This window comes from Helianthus annuus, chromosome 2 (assembly GCF_002127325.2).
Source record: "Helianthus annuus cultivar XRQ/B chromosome 2, HanXRQr2.0-SUNRISE, whole genome shotgun sequence".
NCBI lineage: Eukaryota > Viridiplantae > Streptophyta > Magnoliopsida > Asterales > Asteraceae > Helianthus > Helianthus annuus.
In genome coordinates, this window is record NC_035434.2 from 31,554,109 (window position 1) to 31,569,069 (window position 14,961).

Here is a 14,961-nt window from a genome sequence, read left to right on the forward strand (position 1 = left end):
CATCTATGGTATATATATTTATTATCAAATAATTATAATGTTGACAAATGAATATCGACAATCGTTAAATTTCAAAATGCAACAAACACTCAAATAAAGTTATTTTTAACAAAACTTAAAAAATTATTAAAATGATAAAAATATATAAACTTCACAATAATAATAATAATAATAGTATTCATTAATAATAACACATGAACTCGACTTCCATTCTCACTTTATATATATTCATTCCATCCCCTCGTATTTTTCATTCATCAGTCTCCTCTTCTAGTCTTCAACACAATGAAGCTCTCTTCAATAGTGGTTCTCTTGCTTTTTGTTCTTTTTCCCATCTCATCCGCCATGGACAAATACGACGAAATGACCACCACCACCAACGATGAAGCCAATGACATGTTCATGTCATGGCTCGTTAAACATGGCAAAATCTACGACACCGTTGAAGAGAAGGGGAAGAGATTTCAGATTTTTAAAGATAACCTCGAGTACATAGAACAACACAACTCTGGTGGTCATTCTTATAAGCTTGGACTCAACAAATTCGCAGATTTGTCTCTTGAAGAGTATCGGTTACTCTACACTATGCCTAAAAAGATCAACTCTAAGCGTAAGCTCAACAATGTCAAGAGTGATCGTTACTTTGTTCGTTCAGGCGATGTCCTGCCAGATTCCATTGACTGGAGGACCAAAGGTGCCATTGGAGCCGTCAAAGATCAAGGAAGATGCGGTTAGTTATTTAAAAGTGGTGACTTTATAAAATAGTAACCAAGTTTCCTAAGTGACTCATAAAAGTCGTTGCAAGTTTTTTTTGTTCCTTGAAAGTCACTCTTCGTGTTCCAATATCGTATAATTCTTTTTTATAAATGTTAAATTAAATTGAGACAAATCAAACATATATGAATATTATTTACCATTTAGTGATTATTTATTTTTTCAGATTGATTTAAATTGAACAAATCTATACATATAATAAAAGAAACCATGTTAGAGACACATGGTGTTCTATGAGTCAGTCTTAATTATTTTTTCTAAATATTTATTATGGAAAATCAATTATTGATAATATTAAATTTAAAATTTATATAAGAGATTTTAATGATAAAGACAAAGATAACTGATAATAATATATTAATTATTAAAATCTAAAAAAATTTTTAGCGGTTTAAATATTTATAAAGATAAAGATTTTATTTAATTGGTAGTTTTAATTGTTTTTATATTTTGATTATAAGATAACTGATAATCACATATTAAAATGAAAATATTTATTTTAATCAACTGTTTCGTTAAAAGGATTTATTCAATACATGTAGAACATATATATTTTTTATACATGGTATATTTAGAATCATATTTCTAATAAAGGATTCCATTATCCCATTTTACACTCCAATGAAATAATAATATTAAATCATAATATCCAGCTTATCTCTTGTATATTTAATATTTTTTACTAAAATATTTCTTTTCTTTTTTTCTGCTGATTATCCAACATCAGGTAATACGTAAGTTTCTAACCTAATAATAAATAAAAAAACTAAGTAAAATGTTATAAACCATGTAATACAAAACTCTCTAACCTAATAAAAAAATAAGTGAGATGTTACAATAAGTAAATAATACCTCAATGTTGCTTTTGTTAGAAAACATATCTTGATAACTAAATGTTTTAACAGATTACATTATTCGTGTAAGACATGTGTTTATTCAATCGTGCAATACACAAGTTTTTAAAAGATGTAATATTTTATTGCTTAGTATATAAAATTATATTTATTCAACCCGTGTAATACATGGGGTTCTAACCTAGTATGTAATATAATTGGTTATTATTTAGTGATTTTTTTTCTTCAATGTTACCTCCTATTTCATGTCAATTTGAAAAATATAACCACTAAACAATAAACAAGATTTGTATCTCATTTATTATTAAAAAACTTTAACATTTATATAGAAAAAAAGTTATACAAGACTGAAATATCCTATGTACAAAAACCCTAAAGTTTTCCTTTTGCAAACTCCAAAGTAGATTAACATAGTAGATTCATGTTGATTGAATTAAAGGGTGTTGTTGGGCATTCTCAAGTGTTGGAGCAGTGGAAGCTATAAACCAGATAGTTACAAGTGACCTAATCACATTATCAGAACAAGAATTAGTAGATTGTGATACATCTTACAGTCAAGGATGCAACGGAGGCTACACGAATGATGCTTTTGAATTCATCGTTAGGAATGGCGGTATTGATTCCGACATAGACTACCCTTACATCGGGATGGATGGAATATGCAACAATAATAAGGTTTAAATCATATTCTCATATTAAGTATTTATTAATGCTGATAATCAAACGGTTTCTTTGTCTTGACAAATCCAGAAAAGCAAAAAGCGTGGTTCGATTGATGGTTATGAACATGTTCCAATGAACAATGAGTCAGCATTGCAAATAGCTGTTGTAAACCAGCCTGTTTCTGTTTCTATTGATTCTAATAGCCGGGATTTCCAGCTCTATGCCTCGGTAATTTCTAATTAACTTCATGTATGTAATTGCTCGTTATGATGGTCTATGGATGACCCTTTGAAATTAGAAAATCTGGTCGGGAAACTGTGGAAAGGTTATGGTCGGAAAATAGTAGGAACATGGTTGTCGGAAAACAGTAGGTACACGGTGGTTGGAAACCTGTAGGAACCTTTTGGTCAGAAAATAGTAGGAAAACGGTGGTCGGGAATAGAAGGAAAACAGCGGTCGGAAAGCTGCAGGAAAATTGTGGTCGGAAAGCTTTGTCGGAAATAGTAACTTCTTTTTTTTGTCGGAAATTTGTCGCTAATTTAGTCGGATACTTGTCGGAAATATTTTCCTACAAGGCTTTTTCTGACAAACGTATTTCTGTCAGAAATTGGTCGGAAACTTCGTCTTCCGACAGTTTTTTGACAAAAACCTTGGTTGGAAACAAGAAAAAATTGCTCGTTATGATAGTCTATGGATGACCCTTTGAATTGTCACACTAAAAGATTATGTAGTGTTTGGATTTTAGTTTTGAAAAATGATTATTATAGTTACAAGTGATGGTTTCTTGAATTTTATTAGGGTATCTACAACGGTTCATGTGGAATAGAGTTGGACCATGCTGTAGTCTTGGGTGGATACGGGACCGAAGATGGCAAGGAGTATTGGATTGTAAGAAACTCATGGGGTGTAGAATGGGGTGAACAAGGCTACATAAGAATGGAACGAAACATAAAAGACGAAGAGGGTCAATGTGGAATTGCAATGCACGCATTGTACCCGATCAAGAACGGTTACTCCATCAAGAATGGTTTGAACTTACCTAAAGAGGCGACCGTCTTTGTTCCTTTCTTGTTTCTTTTCTTGTTGGAGGTTTCCTTGTCATTCATCTAGCATTTCTCATATCTTAATTTGCCAAATTATATATGTTTTAGATGTTAGACCTCAATTCTAAAACAAATTTTCATTTCCTTCCATGACTAATTCGGATCACGAATAGCTAGGGTATATTCTTTGTATTATTCCATACAGTGTTGTAAGAATCGCTAGGCGCTAGTCGGGTAGTGGGGTACCGACTAGCGATTAATCGGGATTAATAGGGACTAATCGGAATTAATCGGATTGAGAATTTTAAATGTAATTTTTAGTTACATATATACGCACACATTTTTATATGTAGTTTTTTAAAGTTTACATGTTTTAACGCCTTACTAACCCATATTTTAAGTAATTGGAAGAAATTTATATGGTTTGGTCAAAATTTGGCCGGCATCTAGCCAAAATTTGGTCAGAATAGGACCACCATTGACTGCCTAGCTATTAATCAGCCATTAATTGGTGAACCTCTGATTAGTGATTAATCGGCGACTAATCGGAAACTAGTCGGGATTTTTACAACCATGATTCCATATATAAATTAGCAAATTATATGTGCATCATGAGTTGTACATTGTGCTTTGGACATTTTTCAAAAAAAAAAAGTTGATTTTTTACTTTTAACCCAAAGGTTTTTACCTTTTGCAATTTTAACCCTACATAATTTGTTTTTTTAACTTTAACCCAAAACTTTTCATTATTTGCAATTTAACTTCACAACTTTTGTCACTTATACTTTTCATCTTTCGCAAATTTTCATTTTACGTATAGTTCTAATTTTTTCGAGTTAATACGACGCAACGTGCATGTGTGGTTCAACGTTTTTACCTCTATTTTTCCATGTTTGAGAGGTTCGTCGCAACACACATATCCTAGGTCAAGTCAGTGTTGGTGATCGATGACGATTGTGTGACATTAGTACTATTTGATACCGTTTTACGCCCCGCCGCAATGCGGGGCGTGCTTTGGGGGTTTTTCAAAGAAAAAATGTGTTAGGACCGGTTTGACTCCGAAACGATTGCGTAATCGAACGTGTGACGTGCGGAATCCGTACACGAACGCGAGCTAACACACGAGACGTAATATAAACGTGATTCTATTAACGAATCTGAAAACGTACAGCACCTGAATCACGAACAATGAACTTTCTCTCTCTAGCTTTCTCTCTCTAGCTCTAGAAACCTCCAAGTTGTGAAAATGACAAATGCTCAAAAGTTCTAAACTAGAAGCCCTAGAGATCTATTTATAGGCCAAGGGATTAATGAGGAATCTCATTAATTACAATTATGCCACCTTGCCTTTTTTACTAACTATCACTAAAATAACAATGTAACTCTCGTTTTCTTCGGTTTTCTGCTACGGACTAGATTGACGGAGGCGATAGACAGATAATGCACTAACAGACTCCCCCTTGGATATTGCTGTAGTCAATCTGTAGTCAACTCGTAGCGACTTTTCTCTCTCTCTCTCTGTGTCTTCTTGAAGCTTTAACATCCTCAGCTACACAGACTCCCCCTTGCTTAAACATAATCCCGGTGGATCTGTCTTCAGCTTCAGCTTCTCCTTTCTGTAGACTCTTTTCTTCGCCAGGCTCCCCCTTTCGTCAAGCTTTCGTGCTTTGGGATCGACACCTTGCTTTCCGGTTACAAGCTCTTCCATGAATGATACCTAGCTCTTTGTATGCTTCTATTTGCGTTGAGCTCGTCTTCAGACTCCCCCTTAGACTCGGCTATCGGGATCGTAGTCTGGATCTTTCCTGCAATCACTCATACAAATGATAAGTAACAACATTTTGAACATTTTAATCAATTCTCTAATCAACTCCCCCTATCAACAAACTTTATAGATATGGCAACGTTAAAGAATCCAACTCCCTCACAGTTAATCATCCAAGTCCAAATTAATGACCTTGGAGATATCACAAACTGTTTTTGAAAATTTTTGATTTTAAATCAAGTATCAAATTAATGAACTTGTTTTATTTTTCAGAAACACAATCAGCTTACTTAGATTTTGAAACTCAGCAACTCAGACATCGGTTTATCGAAAATAACGCAGAAATCAAAATCTTTTTGTATTTTCTGAAAATATAAAGCAGTAAAGAAAACAAACATATTTACAGACAATATTTTTGTTTGAGTATGCGTCAGAGGATCATATCAGTTTTTGACAAGTCACAAGTACCGTTGAGCTTAGTTACACATTAAGAATTAAACAATTCACTTAGATTGTCAATATACTGATCCATTTAACTTTTCATACAAATTTCAACTAATTCAGGATACGAGTTAGATGTTTTAAGAACTTAAACTCATTCATATGTCCCACCTCTTGAATATACTCCTGTATCCAGAATCCCAATATTCAGTCTTACAGGTGATTAATACTACAATGATATCTGTACATAAATTAGGTATGCGAGGACTGAGGGATCTCAGGTCGATACTTCCGTATGCGCAGAGAGATATCAGTTTCGACTTTTTAGTATGTCCCCTTTAGAGGATCTTTTAGTTACAACAGCAGCGACTATCAATTTTATTGTTTCATCTGCATGCTGAGGGTTTATGCTGTGTTTCAAGCATTCGGTGAAAGTATTATCCAAGGACTAGGTCAGAACTTCCATTCAGCAGAAGTCCCGGAATAATACCCCAGACATCATAGAGTATAAAAACCTAGTATATCAGAATACGAGACCTTTCAAACGAGATTTCAGGGGTTACCTATATATCCAAGTAGTGTTCCCCACAAAATAAGCAAGTTTGAATTTAGGTTTATATCCCAAAAAAGTTTACTAAGTGTATAAAAACCTATCGACATATCATCAGTGAGACTGTTTAACGCTATTTAATCATTACAAATCTTTAGCATACTGTAACTGTCTACTGATGTACTATCATTTCCTCTTTTTTACGCAACAACTCAAATTTTTGAATTTTATCATGTTTTTGGCTTTTTCAAATTTTCTAAGGTTTTTGTATTTTCTGACACTATTTCTCCCCCTAAAATGCAAAACCATTAAAAGAAATTTGATAACCGATGTAGATAGCTTTGTCTCGCCATCCATTTTCTGCTTCTCGTGTACCGAATTACAGAAAACATAACATACTATTTAGCACAATTAACAGAAAAACTAACATACAGTACCCCCATGATTTACAACACATTGATTTTTACAGTTTGAAAACCGTTTTTCAATCTGGTGAAAGTAATCATGTTTGTTCAGCCGTGAGGGTTTCGGCGTATTCTATCAACACATATTTTTGATTTTTCTATTTTTGACAAAAATTAAAAAAACAAACATATTTTTGGTTTTTCAAATTTTAACAAACTAAAACATATTTTTGGTTTTTAATTTTCAAATTTTTAGAGTTTTTGAAATATTGTTTATTTATGTACAGAAAAACATATAAACTCCCTGTTTCAACCAAACCAGGGTCTAGCAGCCTCTGCTTCCTCTTCATGTGCCAGGCTGCTCCAACTTTCAATTTCACAATCTTCAGATTCCTTGAGCACCTGCACATTCAACTAATTGAATTACTTGAACAATTTAGCCCAGGTCTGTTGAACCTTAGGCATTTCAACACAATAATTTTCATTCAATGCTGGAAATTCATTGTCATTTTTCACAAAAACTTTCTCAATTTTAACTTCAACTTTCTCATCTTTTACCGAATCAACATGTTTCTTAACACTCCATGTTTGACCTTTCGGTGTACCACGTTTGTAAAAATGTGAATCTTTTTGAACATTTTGATTTTGAACAACAACTTGTGGTTTCCAAAACTGTTGGGGTTTTGTCATATCAACTGAAGTTTTCCACCTTTGTGTTGTTCTGAATCTGGGTGTATGAGAATTCAAGGTCTGTCTTGAATCGAACCTGTTCTGGTTTGATTTCCAATTTTGATTTGAAGCAAACTTGTTTGTGTTATACCTCCAAGTTTGTTTCGAATCAAATTTTGGTGACCTTTGTCTCATAATCTCAGATTTCTGTTTCTCAGCATCAATCTTCTTTTGATCAACATCCACAGGTTTTAGATTTGGACACTTGCGTGCAAGATGTCCTTTTTGATCACATTTGAAACATGTTCTCATGGACACATCTTTGACCTGTGGTTGTTGCTTTTGCTTTTGAGTCTCAAACTCAGCATTAGACTGTTGTCCAATTTTAAGTTCTTTTTCTTCATCCAAACTGTTTCCCTGTACAAAACTCATTTTTACCTGAAAATTTGGCATTTCATTTTTGTTTCGATTCTGTTTCTTCTTATAACCCAACCCAGCCTTCATGTTTTTCTTTTTGAAACCAGGTTTGTTATACGAACCTTTATGACTCTTACCGACAAACTTTGAAATCTCAGACTTCTCAATCTCAACCATTTTGAAAACTTTGTCAACTTTTTCTGAAATCACATTCTGAATCGGGAATACAACATCTAAGAATAATTTGTCCGATCCAATCATGGTATAAACCAATCCCTTTGAATCATCATTCAAATTTTTCTCGGAGTTTGTGTTTTTCAGATATGCATTATGAAGATTTCCTTCATCTTCATCCTGTGATTCAGATTTACCTGTATCAACCGACTCTTCTTTCAACACACTTTCAACGACTTTACCTACCACCTCTAAATCATGAGAATCATCAGATTTGGAATAGGTTATGTCAATGTTGTCTGGCAATTGGTCTACCATGTTGAAAGCTTTTTCGACCTTTTCCTCATCATAAAATGCAAATTTTTCCGGTGGTGGAACTTGATGAAACTCTGAGCCAATGCCTTTCTTGTTCTGCTCAGACTCACCATCACCCGGTTTTATATTGAAAATTCGTTCAAGCACATATGACGACACGTGGTAACTTTTTAACTTGTTGTTATCCTGCTCTAAATCAGCAATCTGTCGCTTTAGCTTAGCAACATCTTCAATATAGGAATTAACAACATCTTGTTTTATAGCATACATTCGTTTAAGCTCTTTGGTTGTTTCAGAAAGATAATTCATTCTAGATTGAGCGTATTTCATTTCGTCTTTTATTTTATCATATGACTCTTTCATAACATGATGTGATAGTTTCATTGAGTCATATTCCTTTTTCATTTCTTGACAAGCAATCTCTTTTCGTTCGCATTCATTTTTCATTTTCAAAACAACTTCTTTCAAAACCTCATTTTCTTTTTCTAACTTTCAACATTTTTCTGAAAGTTTTTCATCATTTTCGTTAAAAACCTTTTCTTTTTCTAACATCTCTTTGCATTTTTCTTTGAAAATGTTTTCAATTTTTATGAATTCAAGTTCTCTTATTCTGAATTGCTCATCTTTTTCAGTACAAGCTCTGCACGGTTCCATGCATTTCTTGCACTGTTCAATTGGTTTTAAGACTTCAGAATCAGAATGTACCTCAGTGATTGGCACTTCGGTGTTTTCAGCAGCTTCTGTCTGCTTCATCTCATCATCATCATCTTTCTCATTCTCATTCTTTTCTTCTATTTCTTCTTTCTTCATCTCTTCTTCAAACTGCTGTTCTTCAGTAACAGCTTCTTTCACAACTTCTGCTTTAACAACTTCTGTTTCAGCAACCTTCTTCAAATTCTCCACCATTTCTTCAACATTTTTCTTCATTCTCTCTTCATCCCTTTTTCTCAAACATGACAGCATAGCATATCTGATATCTTTCTCATATTGTTTAACATATGCATCATCTTTCATCACTCTTCTGTAATATTCAGCTCTCAATGGAACAACAAGAAGAACATCATCAAAAATTATGTCTTTCTTTGGAACAACAGGTTCTCCTTCTCTGTTGTAGTAACATTCTCTCTTCTTATCCCATCTTCTGTTACTGACAGCACTCTCATATTCTTCCTGCATGTCATCCATTCTGTTGTGGACCACGTTCCATTCTTTGTAAGTCTTCTCACTCAAAATCTCTTCTCGAGTTTTCTCTTTAATTTCAGCCATGATGCGAACCTTGAATTTCTCGAATTACCTGAATCACGATCAATTTATCCAACAATTTGAATCGGATGAAAAGTTGATCGATCGGATAGTATGCTGGACGATCGGAAGGGATGTTGTTCAATCGGTTGCCGTTTTGACGAGAAAACTGTTCGATCAGTCGGGAACTGGTCGATCGGTTGACACTACACGACAAAATCTTGAATCAGTTGGCACAAAAAGACAAAACTTAAACGATTGTTTATCCTATTGAATTATCACACACAAGTATTTAATGATCACAAACAATCAATAACCACAATTCATTTCATAATTCACACATCTCAATTTTTACTATATCCAAGCTCACATGCAAGAATATCAAACAATTAAAATGCCGACAAGACTGTTGTTCGTATAATGTGATTTGACCGAAAGTTTACATGAATGATGATTGTGCCGATTTTAATGAATCAACTATGATTAGGCCAAAATTAAAAGTATGTGATTGGGCCTTCTAACCGGTGCACATGTGCTGCAATTTTTGGGCGGCAACTTGAATATTTACAAACAAACAAGAACTGACAATTTGAAAACAATATTCAGCTGATTGGGTCAACAATAAATGGAAGTTGCTGATAACAAACTCAAATATTGGGTCTCATATTTAATGGGCGGCAACTAGTGACATCTCTTATTGGGCCAAAAAGCTTAATGGGGCGGTGGACTAATTGTAGCAAATGGGCGGTGAATTGTATTTTATACACTCTTTAAATGGGCGACAATCACTGCACATGGGTCATCGATTTAATGGACGACACACAAGATTGGCCAACAAAACAAATGGGGCGGTGTAATGGGGGTATAATTGGACCGATTTTTGTGTCACCTTTCACGTGCAATATACTTTGATTAGACCTTTGTTTAATTTGTTTCACGTGCACTTTGGGTTAAACAAGGAATCAGTCGACAAGCTCAATTCATAACTAGCTCTGATTGGGCCGTTAATTTGAAGGTGGCCGACAACTGTTCCAACAACAGGCTGAATGAGGAAGATGACACAAAAGCGATCCCACCTCTTGATTTTATGAGCGGACCACAAACTGTATTATGAGCGGTCCTCAATGAGTACCTATGAGCGATCCACCAAGTTCATATAATCGATCTAAACAACTAATTTGGAGCGGTCCAAAAACTTTATCCTATGAGCGATCCAACATGTTGCACAATGAGCGGACCATAATTGATTTTATGAGCGATCCTGAACATTTGACCAAAAAGCGGTTCACATCTGTTCAAATAAGCGGTCCAGACCTGCAACTTTGACGCGAATTCGAACGAAAAAATCTCGATTTCTCCTAAACGGTTTGGAGTTTCGATCTGAAACTTGGTAGGGTTATAGATCGGATATAGGCGCACAACATATCCCAAAATCAGCTGAAACGGACCGTGAAAACCTGTTCGATTCGACGAAAAATAGTTAAAAACGCAAGAAATATGAAAAAGATGAAGAAGAAGAAGAAGAAATCAGATCTGATTCTGATGAAATCCTGTGCGAAAACGTGTGAAAGATCAGTGCAATCGAGCTCCTGCTCTGATACCACTTGTTAGGACCGGTTTGACTCCGAAACGATTGCGTAATCGAACGTGTGACGTGCGGAATCCGTACACGAACGCGAGCTAACACACGAGACGTAATATAAACGTGATTCTATTAACGAATCTGAAAACGTACAGCACCTGAATCACGAACAATGAACTTTCTCTCTCTAGCTTTCTCTCTCTAGCTCTAGAAACCTCCAAGTTGTGAAAATGACAAATGCTCAAAAGTTCTAAACTAGAAGCCCTAGAGATCTATTTATAGGCCAAGGGATTAATGAGGAATCTCATTAATTACAATTATGCCACCTTGCCTTTTTTACTAACTATCACTAAAATAACAATGTAACTCTCGTTTTCTTCGGTTTTCTGCTACGGACTAGATTGACGGAGGCGATAGACAGATAATGCACTCACAAAATGGTTATGCATATGGTTGTCGTAACGTTGGCTTTGGGGGTTTTCAAAAAAAAATTGTTTTTTTTTTACTTTTCACCAAAAAGTATTCATAAATTACTTTTAACCCAAAACTATTTGTTTTTTTTTTTACTTTTAACCCAAACTTTTTATCTTTTGCAATCTATCCTCATAACTTTTTTTACTTTCAACTTTGGTCCTTTATAGTTTTCATTTTCGGCAAATTTTTCGCTTTATGCTTGGTTCTAAATTTTCTAACTTAACACATCGCAACGTGCGTCTTTGGTTTAACGTTTTTACGTTTCGTTCTAGATTTTGCGAGTTAACATGACGCAACGTGTGTGTGTGAACGTTTTTACATCGTCTATTTTCCCCCGTTTAACAGGTTTAACATAACGTGCGGGTCCTAGATCGACTTAGTTATACCTAAAGAATCTAGTTTGATTAAATTTGTAATGTTGTACAATAAACATGTAAAACACGATTCACATTTTCTATTGAATAAAGTTATATCCAAATAAATGCAAATGTGTCCCTGGCCCTTGGCCCAGTGGACACCAAAGGCAATGATAAGGCTTGGGAATCGGCTTTGGTCTGGGGTTCAAGTCTTGGAGCCATCAAAGTTTTACACATAGGTGGGGGTCACTCCCTATTAATCACTCGTACGAGTACCTGTGTGGTTTTTCCTTGAACGCCTAGCCAAACTCTGATGCCAGTGTGGGCCCAGTTAAGACAACATAACTGGCCAGAGTAGGGTGGTAGGTCTCCAATTGCGGGAGGTGCGACCTTGGTTGCATAAATTGAAAGTCGCCGTTCTAAAAAAAAATGTAAATGTAATTATTAAATTTTTAGAACGGCTAATTTACATGCCTACTAATCTTTTTTCCTAAATACACACATCTTGTCCGTTATGAGACTGGAACCCTCAACCTTAAAGTTGATTGATCTTGTCCGCTATAGGGTAGAGGGGTGGAATGGGCCAAAGTGATGATCTGTGGGATCCAACCCGCTCATTTCTTGGTTTAGGTAACCCGAACCAAAGACCGTATCGGTCCCTTGTGAGCTTGACTTTCTCCACCATAGATGTTGACTTTTGACCTTGTTTGTTTTTGGGCGTCATCTGATCCAACTATACTTCTATGCTTCCAGTGGGTTGTGTATAGATTTTGTAAAGAGAATGATGGCAAAGAGAGGCAAAACCATTGTATTTTATAAATTAATATTTCTGAACTTATCTGTTTCTATATGGAAAAAGATTAGGTAACAATATTATTTGAGTTTGGGATTGAAGACGTAAACTAAAAAGTTTATAGCTGTGATGTCAAAAGTTGATTAAACATATCATGACACAGAAAATATATACTCGGTCTGGTGGTACTTCAAAATTATAGGCCTAAAAACAGTTATGGCCTATGGGCCTTAGTCATGTATGCTTATATGGGCCTCCAACACAAGCTAAACCTTCGAAATTATTATAGCCATAGGTTGTTGTTTGGTTTACTACGTTCATCATGCACCATTTTAATTGTTTTTTTACAAATAAAAATTCACATGTGGCTGGTGGTTTACACGATACAGATTAAAATAGTCTATGATTATTTTAGTTAAAAAAAAAACTGGTCAAAATGTTCATTTGTGTGAATTTCCCATAAAATAAGTCTAGAAACTTGAAATTTTAAACCCTAACAAGTAAATCAAATTCATTCAAACCGTTAAGTTAAATCGGGCCAACTCACCCCCCTCCTCCCTTGCACCCACGCCAATGGAATCCTTCAAGCCCCATGTCACACACCACCTTCAAGCCCACCCACAGGGTGATGTTCGGGACTTGAAAGAGCTTTCCACGCCCCGTTCAAGCCCCACTCTATATAGTTTAAATGGATGTAATATAACTAGAATACCCTTAATAATTAACTCATTTTAAACTTCCACACCCACTAGCTAATATTTAAACCGAAAGCAAGAATCTTAAATGTATATACCGGAAGTGGGTTGAATCAAGAAAGGTCCCTTTCCAGGTCGAAGATACAAGTTGGCATTCCCTCTACAAAACACTTTCTCGTTAGTTTACTTTATATCCAAACATTATGGAAGTTCTTCAATATGTTGAAAAACCAGTTTGAATCTTTCTAGAGCCAAACAAGCGGATGGACTTCAAGAGGATATGAAAAAAATACGACTTTGTATTTTACACACACTTGATGTTGCATATTCTAGACATCACACACACATTATTCCAATTTCTTCAAAGAAAAGAGGAAGATTTGATGAATGCGATTTCATTGGTTTCTTCCATCAAACACCACCTAAGTGGCTAAGATGAAAAACAAAACATCACATATCGACACTATTACGAGTATGTTCGATTCAATGCAGCTCTGAATATGCAAATACAAGAGTTTGGGAACTGTTTTAATGAGGTACCATCAGACCTAATTACTTGTTTGTATGTAGTTTGAGTCCATGTGATAATTTTGGTGGGTTTAACATTCCAGAAGTACTAAGAATAGTAGAGATGTATCCATATGATTTCAATGAAAACAACAAAAGAAGACTTCCAGCTGAACTCGCAACCTACATTGATCATTTAGAAACGGATATACAATTTGCCAACTTTGATGGTTTATCAAGTCTTGTAAGTTAATGGTTTCAATAAAGAGACACCTACTATTTACATTGGCGTGTCATTTTTTAAAGCTTGCTCTCGCATTACCCGTCACAACAACCATTGAAATATGTTTTTCAGCAATGAAGCATGTGAAGGATTTGCAAAAATTTCGGAGGGGGAGAAAGAGTTGTTGATGGCATAGCAATTTTGGAGAAATCTTGTATGAATCTCCGGGTTAGTTTGGTTAATGGCATAGCAATTTTGGAGAAATCTTGTATGAATCTCCGGTAATAACCCGCAAGCCCCAAAAAGCTTCTGATTTCCGAAGGATTCTTCGGTGGACTCCATTTCGCCACGGCTTCTATTTTCGGCGGGTCTACTAACACCCCGTTCGCATTAATGACGCACCTCTCGTAACCAGAAGGCACATTTTGAAAATTTTGCATACAATTTTTCTTTTCTGAGCGTCTCTAATACTTCACGCAAATGTCTACTGTGTTCCGCTTCATTCTTTGAGTATATTAAAATGTCGTCAATAAACACTATCACCGACTTATCTAGCATAGACTTGCAAACCCGGTTCATGAGATCCATGAAAGCTGCGGGTGCATTTGTTAACCCAAAGGACATCACAAGGAACTCGTAGTGTCCGTACCGCGTACGAAAAGCCGTCTTCGGTATATCTTCCTCCCTGACTCTCAACTGATGGTACCCCGATCTAAGGTCGATCTTGGAGAACCATCTTGCGCCTTGCAATTGGTCAAATAAGTCGTCAATTATTGGGAGTGGATATCGATTTTTCACCGTGAGTTTGTTCAACTCCCGGTAATCGATGCACATACGCATACTCCCATCCTTTTTCTTCACAAACAACACTGGTGCGCCCCACGGAGACACACTTGGGCGAATAAACCCTTTGTCGAGGAGATCTTGAATTTGAGACATTAATTCTTGCAATTCTGAGGGTGTGAGCCGATACGGCGCCTTGGCCACGGGTTTCGCGCCCGGAATCAATTCGATTCCGAA

General features: G+C 35.5%; 1 protein-coding gene across 1 annotated transcript; it reads left to right on the forward strand.

The window, feature by feature from the left end:
• Positions 1-266: 266 nt before the first annotated feature.
• LOC110881120 (zingipain-2) lies at positions 267-3,482 on the forward strand. The gene is made up of 4 exons (XM_022129484.2): positions 267-730; positions 2,068-2,303; positions 2,379-2,519; positions 3,090-3,482. The coding sequence occupies exons 1-4, from the start codon at positions 286-288 to the stop codon at positions 3,399-3,401; spliced, it is 1,134 nt and encodes a 377-aa protein (XP_021985176.1). The 5' UTR covers positions 267-285; the 3' UTR covers positions 3,402-3,482.
• Positions 3,483-14,961: the final 11,479 nt, after the last annotated feature.